This window comes from Podarcis filfolensis, assembly GCF_964270895.1.
Source record: "Podarcis filfolensis genome assembly, chromosome: 6".
In the NCBI taxonomy this organism is placed as follows: Eukaryota; Metazoa; Chordata; class Lepidosauria; order Squamata; family Lacertidae; genus Podarcis; species Podarcis filfolensis.
Window position 1 is genome coordinate 65,462,772 of NC_139609.1, and position 19,914 is coordinate 65,482,685.

Here is a 19,914-nt window from a genome sequence, read left to right on the forward strand (position 1 = left end):
TGGTATAAGTATGTGTAGGACAGAGCACACTTTACCAGATGCCATACATTATCTGGGGTGCTGTATTAAATGTTTTAAGTCTTTAAGATGCCATAGCACTGATTATTGGTTTTGCTATCACTTTTGCTCATTCATTCTTGGCTATACATTTGATAATCTAAACTTTTTAATTCAGTCAAGTTTATGGGATTTGTGAAGTTGTTAGTAATCAAATATACTATTGCATGTTTTTCAGAGCTCCTGAAATCATCCTTGGTTTGCCATTTTGTGAAGCTATTGATATGTGGTCGCTGGGCTGTGTGATTGCTGAGCTGTTTCTTGGTTGGCCACTGTACCCAGGAGCATCAGAATATGATCAGGCAAGTTTGTGTAGATATTTATATAGTTTACATTCAAATCTGAATTCATATTTGGAACTGGATTTAATATCACTTTAGCACTTGATAATGCCTGTCCAAATTTAGCCACACTCTTATAAACAAAAAGGTGCCCTAAGCTGATTTCATGGTATTTAAGCCTGGAGTCCTAAGCAGATTCAATCAGGAATAAGTGCCATTGTACTCATTGAGGCTTGCCTCTGAGGAAATAATGAGGCTTGCCTCTGAGGAAAAAATGCATTTGTGATTGGATTATAAACATCTAATTCATGAGCACTGTACAATTGATCTAGAGAGCTGGATTAGATCAATAGTCCTACTGCTTTCAGATGGACACATGCGAGAAGCACTGGTTAGTTGTAGTGCTTTGCGTTGCCTCATCCAGTTCCAATACCCAAGACCAGAAATTACAGGATTATATAAATCACCCAACTGTATAAACTTCTTTTGAATGGATAGGTTACTGGTAGATAACATAATATGCTGACATTCTGACTTCTGCCCTGGCCATGACAACACCTCTCTGCTGATGAAGGAGGATGGGACATATTCACTGATGTTGTGCTTTGCCTGAATCAGTGCTGCTCCCTCCTACCTCTGCTTAAGCTGACTACAGGCATACTTTTAGACAGTTGCAGTTCAAGATACCTGGCCTGTCCATCTTGGTGGGACCAGCTCAATGAGCACTTTCCCCCCTCAGCTCTTTTGAATGTTCATTTGGGTGGGTAGATGGGGGTCATGTGGTTCCTTCTGATCAAGGCACACACATTTTTTCACTGCCATTTCCAATTACACCATTGTTCATGGTTTACCATGAATCCATTGGTCTGGGTTATATTCTTTTCTTCAGGACAAACAAATCACATTTTATAGTGGCATCAGTGAACAAACCTTGGACGTGGTTTGCTTGGAGTGAAACAACCCATGACCCCGGGTTTGGACATACAGTACAATTGATTTTAATCATATGCTGTTGAAAGTAGGCTGGTTAAAATTGCACAAATTAAATGCAGGCAAGTAGAGCACCAGGTCTGCTCAGGTTACCCAGCACATGAGAGCATTTAAGCTCTGTGCCTTGCTTGTGGGACAAGGCCTTCTCAACGCCCCAGCTCTGAGATGCTTGCACAAGATGTTGTGGAGCCATCAGAGTTCATTGACACCACACTGGAATCCACTGGAAATGATTGTTTCCTGGGTCCAGGCTAGAAATCAGTTGTGCCCTAACAAGAAATTGGGAATCTGACGCAAGATATGGTTGGAACTGCATTATGCAGTAAAATATATTAAACAACTAAAGTTTGCAAAGAAATGTATTTGCTTCAGCATGGTAATCTGTTAAGTGAATATTGACTGAGGCAGTTTAAAAAAAAGAAAAGATCCCACTGTATGTTTTCCTTCCTCTGGAAGGAAATGCATTTAAGTATTTACACAGCACTCTGCCTTTATCATAGATTACTTCTTTTTTCATTGCAGATTCGTTACATTTCACAAACGCAAGGACTTCCAGCTGAGTACTTACTGAGTGCAGGAACGAAAACAAGCAGGTTTTTTAACAGAGATCCAAACTTGGGATACCCATTGTGGAGACTAAAGGTTTTTATTTTTTTTCAGACATTCAATTTATTGTCGTAAGAGCAGTATTTGCAGCTTATGTAGAGGAAAAACATTTAGTTATTGCATGTTCACCACTAGGTTAAGATAACTTTGGTTGGAGACCTAACCTAACCCCATTTACCTTCAAGGAAGCCCCATTAAATTCAGTGGGGCTTTACTACTGAGCACATGCATTTCTTCTCTGGGCACATCCAGTGAAACAGTTACAATAAAGAGAGCTACCTATTGGTGTGACTAATTTGTACGCAGGAGCAAGTCTTTTCCGTTTGGCTGGACTTAAAAAAAAAAATATTCTTGATTTCAATTACATTCATTTTTTTAGTATTAATTTAATTAATGTCTGCCCTTTGCCATAAGGTCCCATGGTGGGTTACAGCTTTCAAAACAATGGCAAAAACAATTTAAAACAACTAACTTGTTCAGCTGAATGTTATAGGAAAGGAGAGCACTTTTAGAGAGTTACAAAGATTCACGCACAGAAGGCTCTCTTTGTCACCAGCAAAATAACATCTTATTAGAAAATTTAAGGCCATTAACATTAGTTCTCAGAAAATTTTTCAGTGACAAACCCTCTTTTTGCTAAAAGATATATTGTCAGAAAATCACTTTTGCAATCCCCTTTGCTGTAAAGCCATCCAGTGATTTAAAATCACCTTTCAGAGTTTGAACTACTGTTTAGAAACATCTGAAGCTTCACATTATGGCTGCCTTGTAAAATATCTGATACTTTGCTCAGGTTGGCTTGTATTTGTCCTTGAGAATATAGATGAGAACATTAATTTGGCACAGTGTCATTTTTCACAAGCTTAGGTAGCAAGGTTATGATGGCCTATCATTTCTGCTTCATAGGGCATTCCATTTGTCAATGGCTGATTGCTTGTTGACCTAGCTTTGCTTTTATTGCACCGAACTCTAAAACCCTGTTAGAGTTGCTTGTAACATGTATTTTATTTGATAGACTCCAGAGGAACATGAATTAGAGACGGGAATAAAATCAAAGGAAGCTCGGAAGTACATTTTCAACTGTTTGGATGACATGGCGCAGGTGAGCTGCTGAGAAAAATAATGATGCCTTTTATACTACAAGCATAATTACCCAGAGCAGTAGTATTTTACACTTGCTCTACATAGGAATCAATTATATTCCCTTCCTCAGGAATTAAGTTTGCAATTCTGTGCCCTCTTCTTGGGAGTAAGCCCCAGTGAACTCACTGGGTCTTATTTTTGAGTAAACATGAGTAAGATTTCATTTTCACTTCTATTGAACACGCTCTTTAAATAATATAACAGTGTGATTCTCCCCCCCCCCCCCAACATCCTTATATTAGAGAAACCAGAAGAGGGAGGAATGAGATCCTGAATCTAAAGTTGAAATGATTCTGCATTCCCAGAGAGCCTAAAATCTATATTGTGTATCTAGTAATTTCCCTGCTATAAATCAATAGTTTATGCAACAAAGATCAAGTGCCAATTTTTTTCTCCTACAAGGTAAATATGTCTACAGATTTGGAGGGAACAGACATGTTGGCAGAGAAGGCGGATCGAAGGGAGTACATTGATTTGTTAAAGAAAATGTTGACAATTGATGCAGATAAGAGAATTACTCCGCTGAAGACTTTGAACCATCAGTTTGTGACAATGAACCATCTACTGGATTTCCCACATAGCAACCAGTAAGTTTCTGACAGATGTTTGAAACAATGTCCGTTCATTTATTCATTCACTCTTGTAGCCTGTCCCTCCCTCAAGGTTGAGACAAGTAAAAAAGAAAGCATATGAAAGCCTTCTAGAAGTTCACATTAACACAAAATAAATTCAAACTAGAGCAAACTTGATTTAATCAAAGGAATTCCCAAAGTGTATTTATTACCTCAATGGAGTTACTTAAAAAAAAAAGTTGTTGCAGCTACTTATTCCACCAACACCTTTGATTTCTCATCGTCAGAATCTTTATTTCCCAGATATAAAGTGGATGCTTAGCAGCCACCTCAAAAGCATACCGTTAGGATCAGGAGCACCTGGCCTTCTAGAGTATTTGCTCTAAATCTTCTGATTATCCCTGACCATTTGCCATACTGGATGGGGTTGATGGGAGTTTGAGTCCAGCAACATCTGGATAAACACTGGTTCCTAATCCGTGATCATTAGTGTTTGAACTTCGGGATTTTGATGGAGGGAGGATGGCACTCATGGTTATATTGATGCATGTTAAAATAAGGTGCAGAAGCATAGCCTTACATGCTTGGTAACTAACTACAGTTTCACAGCCACACAAATCTTTGACATCTCATTTCCTTTTAGTGTGAAATCCTGCTTTCAGAACATGGAGATATGCAAGCGAAGAGTTAATATGTATGACACAGTTAATCAGATAAAAAGCCCATTCACAACACATGTTGCACCGAACACAAGCACAAACCTCACCATGAGTTTCAACAACCAGCTCAATACTGTGCACCATCAGGTAATTAGTTCTTTATTATTATTATTAATATTATTGTTTTGAGGAATGAAAACCAATAAAAACTGCTTCCGTCATTTCCTGGAGTGATTCACCTTAATCTAGATGTTATTCTAGATTATTAATCATGAATTTAATCTGAAATCAGTGCTATATGTAATCGGCAGCTACCGCTATGCAGTGGTTGCCTTATGAGTTCCATACCCAATTCCAGGCATTGACCTTTAAAGCTCACCATGGCTTTGGACCTCTCGGAGCAGCTCTCCTGTGACCTGCCTTCATCCCTCACCCTTTCCCATTGTAGCTAACTAGCTGTTTAGTATTATACTGCTCACCAGCTGGTCTGTAAAATATGTCAACGAGACAGAAAGTTGGGTTAAAGTGAGCGGAAAGCCTGAAGCGTTTCTTTTGTATTGGTTTTTGTGGTTGATTTTCAAATGCTTGAGCAAAAGACATGTTTTGGTTCTAATGATGAACGTTCCTGTTTTCCAGGCTAGTGTGTTGGCTTCAAATTCTACAGCTGCTGCTACTCTGTCTCTGGCAAATTCAGATGTTTCACTGCTGAATTATCAGTCTGCTCTCTACCCATCATCTGCAGCACCAGTTACTGGTGTGGCGCAGCAGAGTGTTTCCTTACAGCCTGGAACCACTCAGATCTGCACCCAAACGGATCCATTTCAGCAAACTTTCATTGTGTGTCCTCCTGCTTTTCAAAGTAAGTGTGTGTGTGTTGGGGTCTTTACATGCTATTTACAAAAATAATATATAGTAGTTTTACATATGTGCCACTAAGGTATAATTTGACACTTTTTCATGTTTTAAGAGTTAAAAGTAAAACTCTAGCATGGTGCTCAGTATACAAATTCTGAAAATCGAAAGTTTTGAAATAAGTAAAATAGGATACAATGTGCAGCTGAGCGATGGATTCGCTTACGCTTATTCTAGGCTAAGTGGAGGAATCCAAGATGATTTGAGGGTTGCTGCAGACAAACTTGGATTTATTGTTTCATATAGAGTTCGATTTGGGGGATTATTATGTATTCAATTTATATCACACCTTTCTTACTGAGCGAGTCCAGGGAGGGTGCAGATATTGTGCCCCTTTTCACAGAAGTGTGCAGGGTGGTCCCCCATTTCCTTCATGAGTATTGCACAGGGCACTTGTGGATGTACAGCTACTTTTACTGAAGTAGGCACATGAGTCTCCATTACAGACCTTTATATAGCAGACAAGGTATTGAGTGAGCTCAACTGCAGTAGCCTGCTGATAGAACCAACCTCTTGCCCAAGTTGGCTTCATCAGTAGTTTGTGTGGAATTACAGTTCTATTTTGTAGAGCAATGGTGCTTTGTTGTCGATTCCCCATGTTTTGAAATCGATTTCAAAATGCATTGCCACACATTGTACATCCCAAAGAGAGCTGTAGCTACATTATCTATAGATATACCTATATCTTATTTGAGCATTACTCCATATTGGCCTCTAAAAAAACACTTTCAGTAAAGTTGGAAAATACAAAGATATTGCCAGTAGCCAAGCAGTAGATGACCAGTTTCCAGATTGCAGTAGCTGCAGCCTGGGATGAAGCTTCTCATGGAGCTGGAAAAACTTTATTTTAACAATACAGATGCCTCTCAGTCAACAGCTGGCATCCCAATATCCAAATGCCATTGTGACCTGAATGTTAAGAGCAGAATCACTAAATGGGTTTGTGGCAATCCACCGCCACAAAGGAAGGTGTTTTTGAATAGGTGGTATTCCAGAAAAATATTGCTTAGACTGTACAGCTGGTCTTCTGCACCAAGTGTGTAGATAGACTTAGGCATTTCTCGGTGTCAGTAATTCTTTGCTTTGTCTTTGTTTCGTTTGTTGGTAAGTGGGCTCTGAAAAGTGTTTAAATAATTGAAAGCAGTAGATTAACTGTTCTCTTTTCTTTATTTCCTACAGCTGGTCTTCAGGCAACCACAAAGCATTCTGGCTTCCCTGTTAGGATGGACAACACTGTTCCAATTGTGCCACAGGCACCAGCAGCTCAGCCATTACAGATCCAGTCCGGAGTTCTCACACAGGTAAACGTAAGGAGAGCTCTTAAAATGTCAGTAAATTACCCCGAATACAATTACTGGTTTGTTCTAGATTAAAGTTGGGAACCAGAAGTTACTCAAAGTTGGGTGGCAGAGTCCTGCCTTCCAATACCAAAGACAAGACAATAAAGCATGGAAATTAGTCTGTTTTTTATCTGATCTATCTATGTTAAAGGTTTGGCCCTAATAAATGGGCTAACCCATTAGCTAAAATAAAGTTGTTTTAAATTCTTCTCAGTTTTTATAATACTATTATAATTCTATTATGGATACTCTGTTTTTCTACACCACTCACATATTATCTGAATGTGGAGTGGTTTTTAAATCCTTAGCTATAAATGAAGTCCTGAGTTTTAGGCAGTTTTCATTCACAGGTACAGATAAAAAAACCACAAAGCAGAATGTGTTCACAACTGAAAATCAGCTAAAAAAATAGGTCAATATTTCATATGGCTATGTTGAGTCCCAAGTTGATTCCTCTTCCCTTTTCCTTACTCTTTCTACCCTGCTCCCATTCATAGCAAGAATACTTGTTACAACTGCATTGTTTCATTTTGTGATGTTGTATTCGTAAAAGCTTAGATGATATCAAATAATTAGATTTCAGTATATATTATTTTGGTACTCTAATCCCATTTTATATCCTACTAGAAAAACCAAAGTGATATCTGCTTCCAGGAATACTTGTATTTTGCTAAATACTCATTTTCTAATGGCAATTTTTTTTTCTTTGAGTGAACATGTTCTCAGGTGGGGTGAAAGCTCCCTCTAGCCTTCAAAGGCAGAATCACAGCTTATTCAGAGGATTTTGCTCACATCCACTTCACCTTACGTGGCTTTCTTCTGCCTTCACTCTGAGGCGGTTGGGGTTCACACTTGGCTATTCAGATTTGCTCACGCTTGTGTTTTGGAAGTGATTTCCATTCAGCGCGTGGTTATTTTCGCAGAACCCACTACCCCCATGCTGGAACAAAAGAATTCTAAAACTAAATTGTCACATCTTCAACGAAAGGGGAAAGGAAGTTCTTGTGAGTTTGATATCAAATAAGAAACTTCGCTTTGGGGTTTCTTTTATGGGGAGGGACAATTTTTTGCGTGTGGTCTGGTTGGCAGTCCCCTTCCTGCATCTTTTCATGACTGTTTCAATCCCTTCTACATTTGCTTTTTTCACCTTGTCACTTGACTCACTTCCATGACTCTTTAAAAGGCTTCCCCCTTTCATTTTTTTCCTCCTTAGTGGCCATTTCCTTACCACTTAAGGCCCTTGGGAGTTAAACAGACCAGTTCTTCCTCTCAGCATTTTAGTGGCTGTTGGTTTCTTATGCTGGCGCCCTGCCATTGTTGCCTCTCCCCAGAGCTCCAGCCAGTGCCAAAGCAGTTCACCATTTTTAAGTAGCCGTTTGGCTAAGCCATTGGCCATAAGGCACAGAAGCTTAGCCTGTTTCCCACCCCCACCGGAGATGATCCCCATTTGCTCTGAGCCAGTGCTGCAGCAGTTGTGAGGAAAACTTCAGCCACATTTTTTTTTGGGGGGGGGGGGGGGACGGGACGATGACAAAAACCTACATAAATCTAAAGCCAAAATCTTTAGGGCAGCTAAAAGCATCATATTCTTCCAGCCTCTTGCGGTGACAGTTTCCTTTTTAAGTTCCAGCATGCTTTAACAAATCATGGGTCTGCTGATTTGGAGGTGGCTGAAGGCACATTGTGGAACAGAATCCAATGGCACTGTGGGATAATCTCTGCTGAGGCTGTCCTCTAATCCAACTCCATTAGGTCTAATGAAGTCTGATCTGCTTGGAGTAAAAAGGCAGGCTGGAGGGAGTTTGGATATTTTTCCTACAGCTTGCTTCAGGCCAGTGGAGATAAGGAGGCCCTTTCTGAGGGGGTGGAAGTAATGTTGGTCCAGTCACGACTTGTGGCACCTTTTGAAGAGGATTTTTGGGGGTTTTTTTTGCTGCTTCTCTCAGGCCATTTCTGTGCCTCATAAGGCTCCTGTTCACAGCTGCTCTCTGTAACATTATCATGACCTCTAATCCAAATTTGCCCTGTAATTTAGCTCTCTTCCAGGCTTTGCCTAGCACTTCCAGTAATCTTACTTGGGTGCAGCTTCAGTTGACTCCTCAAATGCTGCTCCAGATTAAAGGAGCCTTGTTAGGTGACTTTGCTAAAGAGCTGTCGGGTGCCTAACAACAACTTGCAGTCATTGCCTCACACTCCTGGCAGTGTCTGCTCAAGCTCCGCAGCCAGTTATTGTTCCAGTATCACTTCTGGCTCCAGCAGTTCCGGCTGTTGTACCAGCTGAGCTATGGGATTCAAGTGGCCCAAGGGAAAGGCACACAAGAAGTGTAAGAGCTTTTCTGCCTGTAGGCAGTAGGAAGATTGAGGATGCTGTGTTTGAAGAGGAGTTTTCAGACGTTGATGACTGGAGTGAAGGACCAGAGGTTGAGGAAGTTCCTTCTAATAGGCACCATTCCTGCCTCTTCTCTGAAAACCTATGACGCCTATGGATCTTAACAAGCCTATGGATGGACTTGCATTTCTTCTCGTCGCCTCAGCTTCACCCGAGAGAGAAGGCAAATGGAAAACGCTTCAGTAATATAGAAGTAATAATAATCACAATGGTATGAGGAGAGGGTAATTATACTGGTGGATTTGTAGAAGTCTGACTTTGCTCGAAGGGAGTATGCCTTCAAGTGCACAGGTCCAGACAAGAGCACAGACTTGTTGAAGAAATTGCTGATGCCACAGTCCCAAAGGATCACACCATATTAAATGTCTTCAATCAGATGAACCAAAGCTATGAGAGCAGGAAACAGCTCAGTAAGCCAACAATGCCTTTCATTGGTCTTACTGAAAGTAAAAAACTGAACCGGCATTGCTGTCAAAATGGAGGACAATGGACAATGGATATGAAAGAGTTGTCATCTATGTTGTAAACTGCACTCTTTATCTCAGCAAAACTGTTCTGTAAGCGAGGAAGAGGAATAGATACATTTACTTTCAAATGGCCAAAGATTAAAGCAAACAACATGCTGCTTCTCCTAGGCTGTTTTTTTTGCATTATGCAGGCTACTCTACCTGTTGTGAAAACTCCTAGGACTGGTATTCGTAACCATGATTGGCCTTATGATGACGCTTCCCCTTCAGAAAGTAGGAAGACTAGAGGCTAAGATTTATCAGCTACTTTAAAATGAGGCTGCATTTTAAATTGCATTTTAACCTGTATTTTAAATTGGCCCCCCCCTTTCCCCTATTATGTTTTTACTATGATTTTAGTTAGTTGATTTTAGTGTTAGTTGCCCTGAGCCTGGCTCTGGCCGGGGAGGGCAGGGTATAAAGAAAAAATATTGTTATTATTATTACTATTTTATTAAAACAAAGGACACTTGACGACTGTTTTTTAAATAATATTTTTATTAAAGATTTCTTGGTTTACAAGACACTTTACTGCTTTTCCTTCATAATTCACCTGTTTAACAGGGTTTCCTTTTTAATATTCTCCTTCATAATTTACCTGTTTAACAGGGCTTCCGTTTTAAGATTTCCCCCCATAATTCACCTGTTTAACAGGGCTTCCTTTTTAAGATTTTCCTTCATAATTTACCTGTTTAACAGGGCTTCCGTTTTAAGATTTTCCTTCATAATTTACCTGTTTAACAGGGCTTCCTTTTTAATATTCTCCTTCATAATTCACCTGTTTAACAGGGCTTCCTTTTTAAGATTTTCCTTCATAATTTACCTGTTTAACAGGGCTTCCTTTTTAAGATTTTCCTTCATAATTTACCTGTTTAACAGGGCTTCCATTTTAAGATTTCCCCCCATAATTCACCTGTTTAACAGGGCTTCCTTTTTAAGATTTTCCTTCATAATTTACCTGTTTAACAGGGCTTCCGTTTTAAGATTTTCCTTCATAATTTACCTGTTTAACAGGGCTTCCTTTTTAATATTCTCCTTCATAATTCACCTGTTTAACAGGGCTTCCTTTTTAAGATTTTCCTTCATAATTTACCTGTTTAACAGGGCTTCCTTTTTAAGATTTTCCTTCATAATTTACCTGTTTAACAGGGCTTCCGTTTTAAGATTTCCCCCCATAATTCACCTGTTCAACAGGGCTTCCTTTTTAAGATTTTCCTTCATAATTTACCTGTTTAACAGGGCTTCCTTTTTAAGATTCCTCCCTCCCTTAAACTCCCCTCTCCCGCATCTAGTTAGCCACCTCCTTCCCCACACGCACCCCACACACGCGCTCCTCAGTCCTCCAGTTTGACTGTTTTTCCTCCCCCTCCATTTAAACTCCCCTCTGCAATGGTAATGGGCAGATCATTGCCAGTTTTTGATACTGGGATTGCAGCCTGGTTTATTGCTTTCACTTCATGGATCAATGGTTTCATTAGATAGTAAAATTCATGTTAAATTGCTGTTTTGTTTTTAATTGTCTGGAACGGATTAATCCATGTTGCGTTACTTTCTGTGGAAAAGCACGCCTTGGTTTTGGAACGCTTTGGTTTTGGAATAGACTTCTGGAATGGATTAAGTTTGAGAACCAAGGTACCACTGTACCTCACTTCTGCAGTGTCCACAGAAAATTGCTCAAGAAGTAAAGAGGGGCTGATGCTAGTTAAAAATAAACATTTTTATTTCCAGGGATGGGGAACCTGCTGCTGGAGCCCAACAGCATCTGGGAGGCCGTAGGTTTCCCATTCTTGATATCAATCAGATTGCTAAATCTGAAAAGGATATGCTACTGTCGCCCAGAAGGATTGTAATTGGTGCCTGTGCTAGGCCCTAAAATTGGTCTCAAAAGTCCTGTTATTCTGAGCATCTCAGAAGAACCAGTGAGATGCTAGAATAGCCGGTCATAAAGTTATCCCTTGTGAAGTGCAAGCCCTACAGTGGCTAAGGACTGTTTCAAAGATTAGTCCCAGTATTAAACTAGAGTTTGTTAATCAAAAAGTACTATAATGTTTTGTCAATGTTTGTAAACTTCCGTTTGAATCTTAAGCGGTTCTTTATTCTGAAGTATTGACTCTTCCAGTGGAAGAAAAATGTATTTTCCATGGCTTAGATGCTGCAGACAGTAAATGTTGTGTATATTCTGGAACTTTCTTTTCCTTGAAATAATAAAATGTATTGGAATTGCCTTTTTACTTTCCAACTTATGGAACATGAATGAACCAATCTATTTTCAGTACTCCTCATGTTTGCATGTGTTCAATCATATGTCAGTTCTGTCCCATTTCCCCATTAAATGAAATTCGAAACTCTGGAAAAAAGAGAGGACTATACTAAGAACTGGTCCGGTATGCCAATGAGTTTCCACAATGGATCAGACTTGAATGGATCAGCTAAAGCTCCCAGCCTTTGGAACTATGATTGCTTTAGTTTGTGTGGGATGCCCAGTTTGAAGACTCTCACATGCACAAATTGGACTTTGGTCTCAGGAAGGAATGTGACTCCAGTGCGTCAACTGTGCTTTTGCTGCACCTGTGTTTTCTCATGCTTCTCTGTGGCTGTACAGAATTATTGGACAATTCTCAACAGGATCCAGTGTGACGCTGTAAGACTCTGCTGAAGGTGTACTTATAGCGGACAATTCAGTGGATTCTACACATTTTTTTGTCCTGGACTTTGGTGGTTGGCGTGGTAATGAGATTCACCTTGTGGCTGCGGCATTGGAATGTGGATCAAGCTTCTCATCTGAATCTCTCCATGGAACCCTGTGTGGGACAAAAACGTTTTGGCAAGAAGGTAGTAAAGGACATTTTAGTTGAATCCAGGTTCAATCCACAGAGATGACTGACACTCTTACAGATATTTGCAACCAATACCAGCCATTTTATTCTGTCACTTCGGTCTTGTTCTAGGTTTTCCAAAGAGTCACATGCAGGTGATTCTTTCCAGCTTGAAAGATTGCTCCTGGCTACGAATATAAGGAAACAACTATCTTTTTCCTGCGTGGACAGGTGCCAGTTTCAGTGACGTAAGTTTCTGTCTGTGGTGGACCAGCAATGTAGAGAAGGGAGTACCATTGAAGGAAGCCACAGTGGACATCATTCATTTTGGATGCCAGCCTCTTAATCTTAATCTTAATTGATGCCAGACTCAAACTTCGGGTCTCTTGCCTTGCTATTCAGCACTTCTCTCTCTAGTTTCCTTTTCACCATGTGCTTTTACGTATGACAACACTGTAGTGAAGAAACAGTGGGTTGCCGAGAGAGAATCTGCTCTCTGGCACTTCAAAATGAAGCCCCTAGACCCCATCTGAACAGTGTTTTTCCTGTATGTTTTCCTTGTTTGTTTTTATATTCTTGTGGTTCGTGTGGGCTGTAGCAGATTGGACAGCCATAAACTATTTGGATGTGAGCAGAATCTTCTTAAACAAGCTGTAATTCTGTCTCTGAGCATTAGAGGGAACTCCTATTCCACCAGAGAACACCTTATCACTCAAAGGAAAAATACATTTCAGGTAAGACCAACAGTCCTGTTTGTTTCAGACCAGAAGATCCAGAAAGCCTAATGGTTACATAAATGGCTAATATAATTTTGTGGTCTTTGCCATGGGACTTGGGTGATATCATTGCAAACATGTTCAGGTCAGGCATGATTAAATGAAAGATGCACTTTATAACTTGTCCTTTTTTATATCTATTGTGGAAGGCATTTGGAATTACACAAACTAGCACAACAGAAATCCAATATGGTATTCTTTGTAAGTGCAACAAAACAAATGATTCTTATCTATTAGAAAGTGAAGTTTTAAGTCAGTTTGGTTGTGGAGATGTTTAATGAAATTATTCTGATCATTGAATTGCCTTTTATTTATTTAAACAAAGTCAATGGACAGGCAGGTATTGCTGTTTTTATCTTAAAGTACCAGAACACTGGTTTTGCAATCTTACATGTCCAATAGGACACTTTGGAGGCTATTAGTGTTTCCAAGCCTTCCCTGCACTAGTTTAGATATTCCTCAGGATTAACATTGTCTCAAGTGCGGTAAACACAAAAGTTTGTTCACTGAAATTCAGGAGTACTTAATATCACTTCAGGCAAGAGATACTGAATTAAGCTGATAGAAAAGCATATTTATATCAGAGCATACCCATGAGTTCTGCAAGCCACTCAAAAGCGCCACTAGTTTCCTTGCGGAGAAAGCCTTTCTGGGCCTGTTTCCTCAGTACATTTGTTTCACTCACTGCCTAATCTACATTTCAGGGAAGCTGTACACCACTAATGGTAGCAACTCTTCATCCTCAAGTAGCCACCATCACGCCGCAGTATGCGGTGCCTTTTACTCTGAACTGCGCAGCCGGCCGGCCAGCGCTAGTAGAACAGACGGCTGCAGTACTGGTAATTGCCTCCCTTGATTGTGTTCACTAACGGAGTTTTTGTTTTAACTTAGACTTGCAGAGGGCATGGAAGCATGTGCCATCTTGTGGCTGTGTTCTTGCTACATCTTAATGTCTCGTTGTTTTTCCTCCCCAACATTGCTGAAGCACTGTCTGACTCTGATGTTTAGTGTTGCTCTGTAAAGAATCCAGATCCATTGACTGTTGTTCTTTACTAGCCTAGTGTGTTGATCAATCTCTTCTCCTAGTCTGAGAAGAGTGGTAATTGCATTTCTTCTTTCTTTACTCTCCTATCTTTTTTAACATTTTATTGATTGAAAACAAGGGGTATGGCCCTTAGGTTGACTCTGCCATACGCATCTGGGCAGCCAGGATTTGACAAGTTAAGCTTTTTAAAGCTTCTTCGCATGTAGAAATGTTTCAGGCACTGAAAACTTCTAATATCGGCAAATACTTTATTAATAAACGGCTTTAACAGTACAGATTTCTTAACCTCTGTTGAACAATGCTGACCTCCAATTCTCCCTGGCTTTTCATTACCTCTGACCAATCATTGGCAGTGTGCATCATCCTCAGAGAGATGTTGCTTCCCACCAATACTTTTAGTTCCTTTTGCATTTCTTGGTTGAGATTAAAGGTGAGCTCTTACCTTCTAAACTGTTTCTCAGGATAGTTTGTTCTTAAACTTGCTGGAGATATTAAGGGAAGTGTCCATTTTCAAATTTTTCTTTCTCTGTCTGAATTTGACTGGTACCTTCAGTGGAATTCACACTGTAGGTGCCAAAAAAAAAACAGTCAATTGGAAACTCCAGAATCAGATCAGTGAAGTTTACGGAAACATTGCAGTGCACTTGAAACCCTGGTGTCCTCACGTGTCTTGCAAAGCACACTTCCATTTGTTACATACATCGTTGTCTTTTGTGGCTTTAAAGTGATAATTCATGAGCATCTTTATCTTCAAATAGATACATTCTGGAGCATTGTTGGCTCTGGTCAGAACCAAAGTCTCACCAGATGAGGAACTGCTTCTTTTGGCATTGCTGTTTACACCATAACAAGTGTAAGAAGGCAGACAGGATGGGATCTTAAAGGTTATATAATTGCATGTGCTGAAAAGACAACTTAAAAGATTTCATAGGTCTCCTGTCTGCCTCCCCTCATTCAATTCAGATTGAATTTCAATTGTGGAAACATGGATGCCTGTGCAGAACCTAAATGTTCTGTGACTAGCTGCTGTAAAAGACTTGAGTTTCTCATCCAGTAATCTGGTACATTCCTCTTTGGACATTGTAGAATACTTAATCCAGCGTTGTATATACTCGACTGTATATACTCTTAATCAAAATTCATTGACAAGGAAAGCTGTATAAGATCTGTATAAATCATTCAAATTAAGCACTTTGTATATATTCAATTCTCTTTTGGCTCATGGGAAGGGGAGAAGAGCTCTGCAAGGCACTGACAACTTGAAAATCCTTTTGCGATTGGCCCCCCCCCCACTTCTTTCTTTGATTTCACAGGCACTGCCTGTGTTCTTTCAAACCTCTTTGCAGCCTTAAGGTCTAAAAACTAGCTTTAAAAACACAGACAAAAACTTACATTCTTGGAATGTTGAATTTTGCACCCCATACTAATTTCTGTACTTGTGAGGTGCAATGACCGAATTTACACCCCCCACCTCCCGACGAAATCCACCTGCCTACTTGGATCCTGCTTTTCTCTCTGAATTTTGGCTTCTAATAGCCTTTTGCCTGAAGTGCTCACCTTTAGTGCTTTCAACACTTCTCCCTTTTGCCGCTTCATCTAAGTTTGCATTAGCCATTTGCTAAGCTTTGCATATTTTTGTCCCTCCTCTGTCAAGCAGTTCGTCGCTTGGAAGGCCCGATTTCTGCCTCCTGGTGGGACATTAGATCTCGCACTGTATTAAACTCTCTGCTTTGTCTTGTGCAGGTGTTGGCTTTTGGAAAGAGGCATGGTGTGACTTTTAACATAATTCTCTCTTTTTTTTAATTATTCCGCTTGTATTGGCAGAGGGGTTAGCAGTTCTCTGCTTGAAGGCTTCTTTTTGGAACCAGTAATGTGGATCTGTTAATTGCAGAAATATGTCAACTTAAAATGGCATGTGTGCATGGTTTCACAGTTTGACCATATGTGTGGAACTCTAAAAATATATATATATATACTGCAGAACTTGTATCTTAAGAAGACTTTCTGTGTAGGAAAACCACTGTTATTGGATGGGTTTGAATTTAAATATGGAAAGTGCTGCAAGCTTATAACTGATCACTACACATTTAATTGTGATGAGCAGGGGAAGTCTACCATAGGAGTAGGTTTTAAAGAAGCTGTCAGTAGAGATTTCACTTTTTTTTGTATTTTTGTGCCACTTTTCACTCACATGAGTTGCAAAGTGGCTTTCACACAATAAATAACACAGTAGAACATCACAAATGTAACATAAATTATAAAAAATAATTAATAAATTATCAATAAAGCAACTACCTTCTATAAAACACTAATCTGTTTTTTAAGTTAAGAAAATCTCAGCAGGCTATGCCTTGCACCAGGATGCAGCCTTTGTGTCATCGTTTGGAGGGGGAGGAGTTGTTAGAAACATACACTCTGTCCACACCTTTCCCTTGTAAACCATCATTTAGCAGTGGGCACAAAACAGAATCTCTTGCTCTCTAGAGTTGCTCGCTCAGTAGGGCAGAGACACAGCAATAGCCATGGAGCTGGTGCCATCTACCAGGACGGAAAAGGCGACTGCAAGGTTGGGGTTGTGTGGACTTGCTTACAGAGTCAATCCTTCCTTCCTACTGGTGCATCCACACAATCCCTACCTTTTCCATCCCAGCAACTCCACTGCCAGGAGGCTATTGCTGCTTCTGTGTCCCACCAGACGAGCCACCCCTGCTTGCTTTGTCTGCAGAGCAGAAAGTGCTGTAGTGGAGCCACAGAGGCTGGATCCCAGTGGTTCCCAATTAGGAGTCCACGGAATGCACCCATGGGGTCCGGGGCCCCCTCCCATGCCTCCCCCCTCAACTAGTTTTATGTCCCTTTTCTCATGGTAACATCACAAATGTTATGGTCTGTTTTAGGGCTGTGTGATTTTTCAATATGTTGGCCAAAATCAGTTTTGAAATCACACTGTGATAACAATTTTGACCTGGCCCTGGCAATATGCAGCAATATATCACTCCTTGCACAAGGGAGAGCAGGACAGCTGATTTCAAGGCAACACCAATATCGCATGATTGAGTGCATTTGATGTCAGCATGCCCGTGGTGTATGCAGATGCCACACGCCTGGGTTCAATTTTGAGATGGGGCGCAACCTCCTCATTGGAGCCTGGCTCCTCGCTCCGAAAGGCATCTCAGTGTTCAGATCAACCCTAAAAAAACTCAACAACTACAACCTTAAAAAAAGTTCAACAGCTTTGGGGTAAAATCCTTTAAAATTTTCACAATTTCAATCCTAAAAAAAGGTCCAACAACTTTGTTTGGCCCTTTGGTCGGCCCTCGCTGCCCTTCACGTCATCAAATCTGGCCCTCTTTGAAAAAAAGTTTGGACACCACTGTGTTAAGGACAGCACCGGTCCTGGGTCAGGTCTGACCCTGGAGGTGGAAAGGAGAGTCAAAGCAGTGTTGCTGCTGAGGCAGTATTCTCATGCTGGCCCATGCCCAGCGGGTTCCCTCTCTCCTGCTCCCCCATGGCGTGTGCAAACCTGATGCAGAAAATTGTGGGTGCCTGGCCACTTCATGAGGAATGTGCAGGCGGCCCTGGAGCACCCAGCCCCCCCTGCACCTGGTGCCTATGCCTCATGCCGAGGGAAAACAAGGCAGCTGATGGTCCTCATTTCAAGTCACTGTGGCACTACCTTCCCCTGGCACTGAGGTAGAGCAGCTTTAGTTAGCAGGAAAGTTGCAGCGGCCACAGTGGATATTCATGTTTATTAGCTGCCCACTGACAGTGGCTTGAAGCACCCCCCAGTCCTCTCCCACTCAAACTACATGCAGTGGAGGTGACTCTGCTTCCTCTTCTCACCACACCCATCTCATCCCATCCCTGCAGCTGCTCCTTCCCTCATGCCCATACCTGACCTGCAAGCACCCCACCCGCCCAATCTCTGTGACTGCTCCTACCCTCATCCCTATGCCTGATCTCCAATTTCCAACATTGTGATATATTGGAATATCATGATGATTAGCTGCTGATATACCACAATGGTGAAAACCAGATATCGCTCAGCCCTGGTCTTTTTTTTTTTTAGCATACCTAAAATCCTTTGCCTATTAGGGACGACCACCGAAATTTTCAAAAGTAGGGCATCTGGTCAGTCATTCGGGAGCTTCAAAAGCTTTCTCCAGCCTGAAGATCACAGCGACTGATACCAAAAGGCATTAGCACACTTAGCGATCCTGCAGAGTATTCGCATTTCACTTAACAGACTCAACGGCTCAGCATTTTGGCTAATCTACCTTATTTCCATATAATACACTGGGAGCATTCTGACTTAGCTCCTTCCTCTTTCTCATCAGACAGCAAAGAGAAAGAGACAAAGGACAAATGTCCCACTTCACGGAACACAGTAACATCAAAACATCCTGTCTCCGTCACTTCCCACATTGTGGAATGAAAACATACACAGTCATGTGATAGAAAACAATCTCATGACTGCAAACACAGAGCAAGAATCCTAACACTAGACACATCAAAGAAGCGTTTCAGTTCAATGCGTTGCAAACTTTAGGAGAAATTGGGTTGGCAAAAATGGAACTCCACAGCACCATCTGGTGTTGTAGTGTTAGAATGCATAAACAACTTATATAAAGCGCTTTTTCCTTGCCAATGCAGCTGAGTCCAGAGTCTACTAGAAACAAAGTTTGCCTCTAAAGCCTGTCCAAAATGTGTAGACCCTGGTAACTGAGAAATAGTTGTAAGAAGTTAAATTTCATTTGTAATCTATAGCCATTCTTTTTATAAAATATATGCTGAAGATACTTAAAAACCCCTGAGAGCCAAATAATTGTATTCTCTTGCAATTCTAATAGCTGGATCATATGTGCAGTTGATGTGCCTAAAGCCACTGTAATAGCAAGTTATCAATTTCTTTAGGGTATTTGCCCAAAGTTTCATATGCAGGCAAGGAAACTCTTAGTTCTTGTTCACTTTACCTTTTGGAATACCCACAACTTTTTTATTTCTATAATGTGTGATCTTCAAAGAAGTTATTCCCCAACCATTTGGACTCAGCCTATCCTGCTGTACTTCCTGCCCTGTACCAACATCTGTTCTCCAAGTGTGGATGCAGAGATCCTTGCATGGATTGTGTGCAACAAACTTGCTGCACTGTGCAAGCATCTATGAGTTTGTATACTAAGTTAATTGGTGAGCAGGGTGGGTATTCAGGTAACTCCAAAAAGGCAGATTTCAGGCTGAAAATACTTTTGTGAACATTTACTTCCTTCCCATGTGATAACCAACCACTGGCATTGGAAGAAAATAATACTAAAAACTCATCCTCCCTCTCCCCACACACCCATGTCCTGAAGTCCCCAAGGCTCACCCACCCCAATAGTTTGGAAATACCGAGCCTTAGATGCATTCTGATACATTTTCTGCAGTACAATATGAACATCAAACTCTGAGGCAGGTAGCCTCTGTGATGTAAACGTAACAAGAGTGACGGGGGTGTTTTATCCCTGAACATCTTGTTCACTTCCTTTTGTAAAATTATTTGTAGAAATGCAGTCACATGCCGTTATCTCTGCAAGTTAACAGTCTACTTACTTCTTTTACTTTGAACAAATTGATTTTTCTTCCCCAGTCTTTAAAACGTTAATCTTAGTAAACCTTTTGTTTTTCTGTTTGCTGTCTTGCAGCAGGCTTGGCCTGGAGGCACCCAGCAGATCTTGTTGCCTTCTACCTGGCAACAACTTCCAGGGGTTGCACTGCACAATTCTGTTCAGCCTACAGCTGTGATTCCAGAGACAATTGGAAGCAACCAGCAGTTGGCCGATTGGAGG

General features: G+C 40.8%; 1 protein-coding gene across 10 annotated transcripts in view; it reads left to right on the forward strand.

Moving 5' to 3' along the window:
* Positions 1 to 19,914, forward strand: part of HIPK1 (homeodomain interacting protein kinase 1) — a 44,292-nt gene that overhangs the window by 12,178 nt on the left and 12,200 nt on the right. For 4 of the 10 annotated variants that reach the window (XM_083617304.1, XM_083617301.1, XM_083617307.1 and 1 more), the window contains 9 exons: positions 236 to 359; positions 1,851 to 1,970; positions 2,950 to 3,036; positions 3,480 to 3,664; positions 4,293 to 4,455; positions 4,945 to 5,167; positions 6,400 to 6,521; positions 13,752 to 13,886; positions 19,771 to 19,913. In XM_083617304.1, the coding sequence (XP_083473430.1) occupies positions 236 to 359; positions 1,851 to 1,970; positions 2,950 to 3,036; positions 3,480 to 3,664; positions 4,293 to 4,455; positions 4,945 to 5,167; positions 6,400 to 6,521; positions 13,752 to 13,886; positions 19,771 to 19,913 (1,302 nt within the window). The remainder of the gene's footprint in view (positions 1 to 235; positions 360 to 1,850; positions 1,971 to 2,949; positions 3,037 to 3,479; positions 3,665 to 4,292; positions 4,456 to 4,944; positions 5,168 to 6,399; positions 6,522 to 13,751; positions 13,887 to 19,770; position 19,914) is intronic. The other 6 variants (XM_083617305.1, XM_083617303.1, XM_083617308.1 and 3 more) reach the window with 3 other exon arrangements.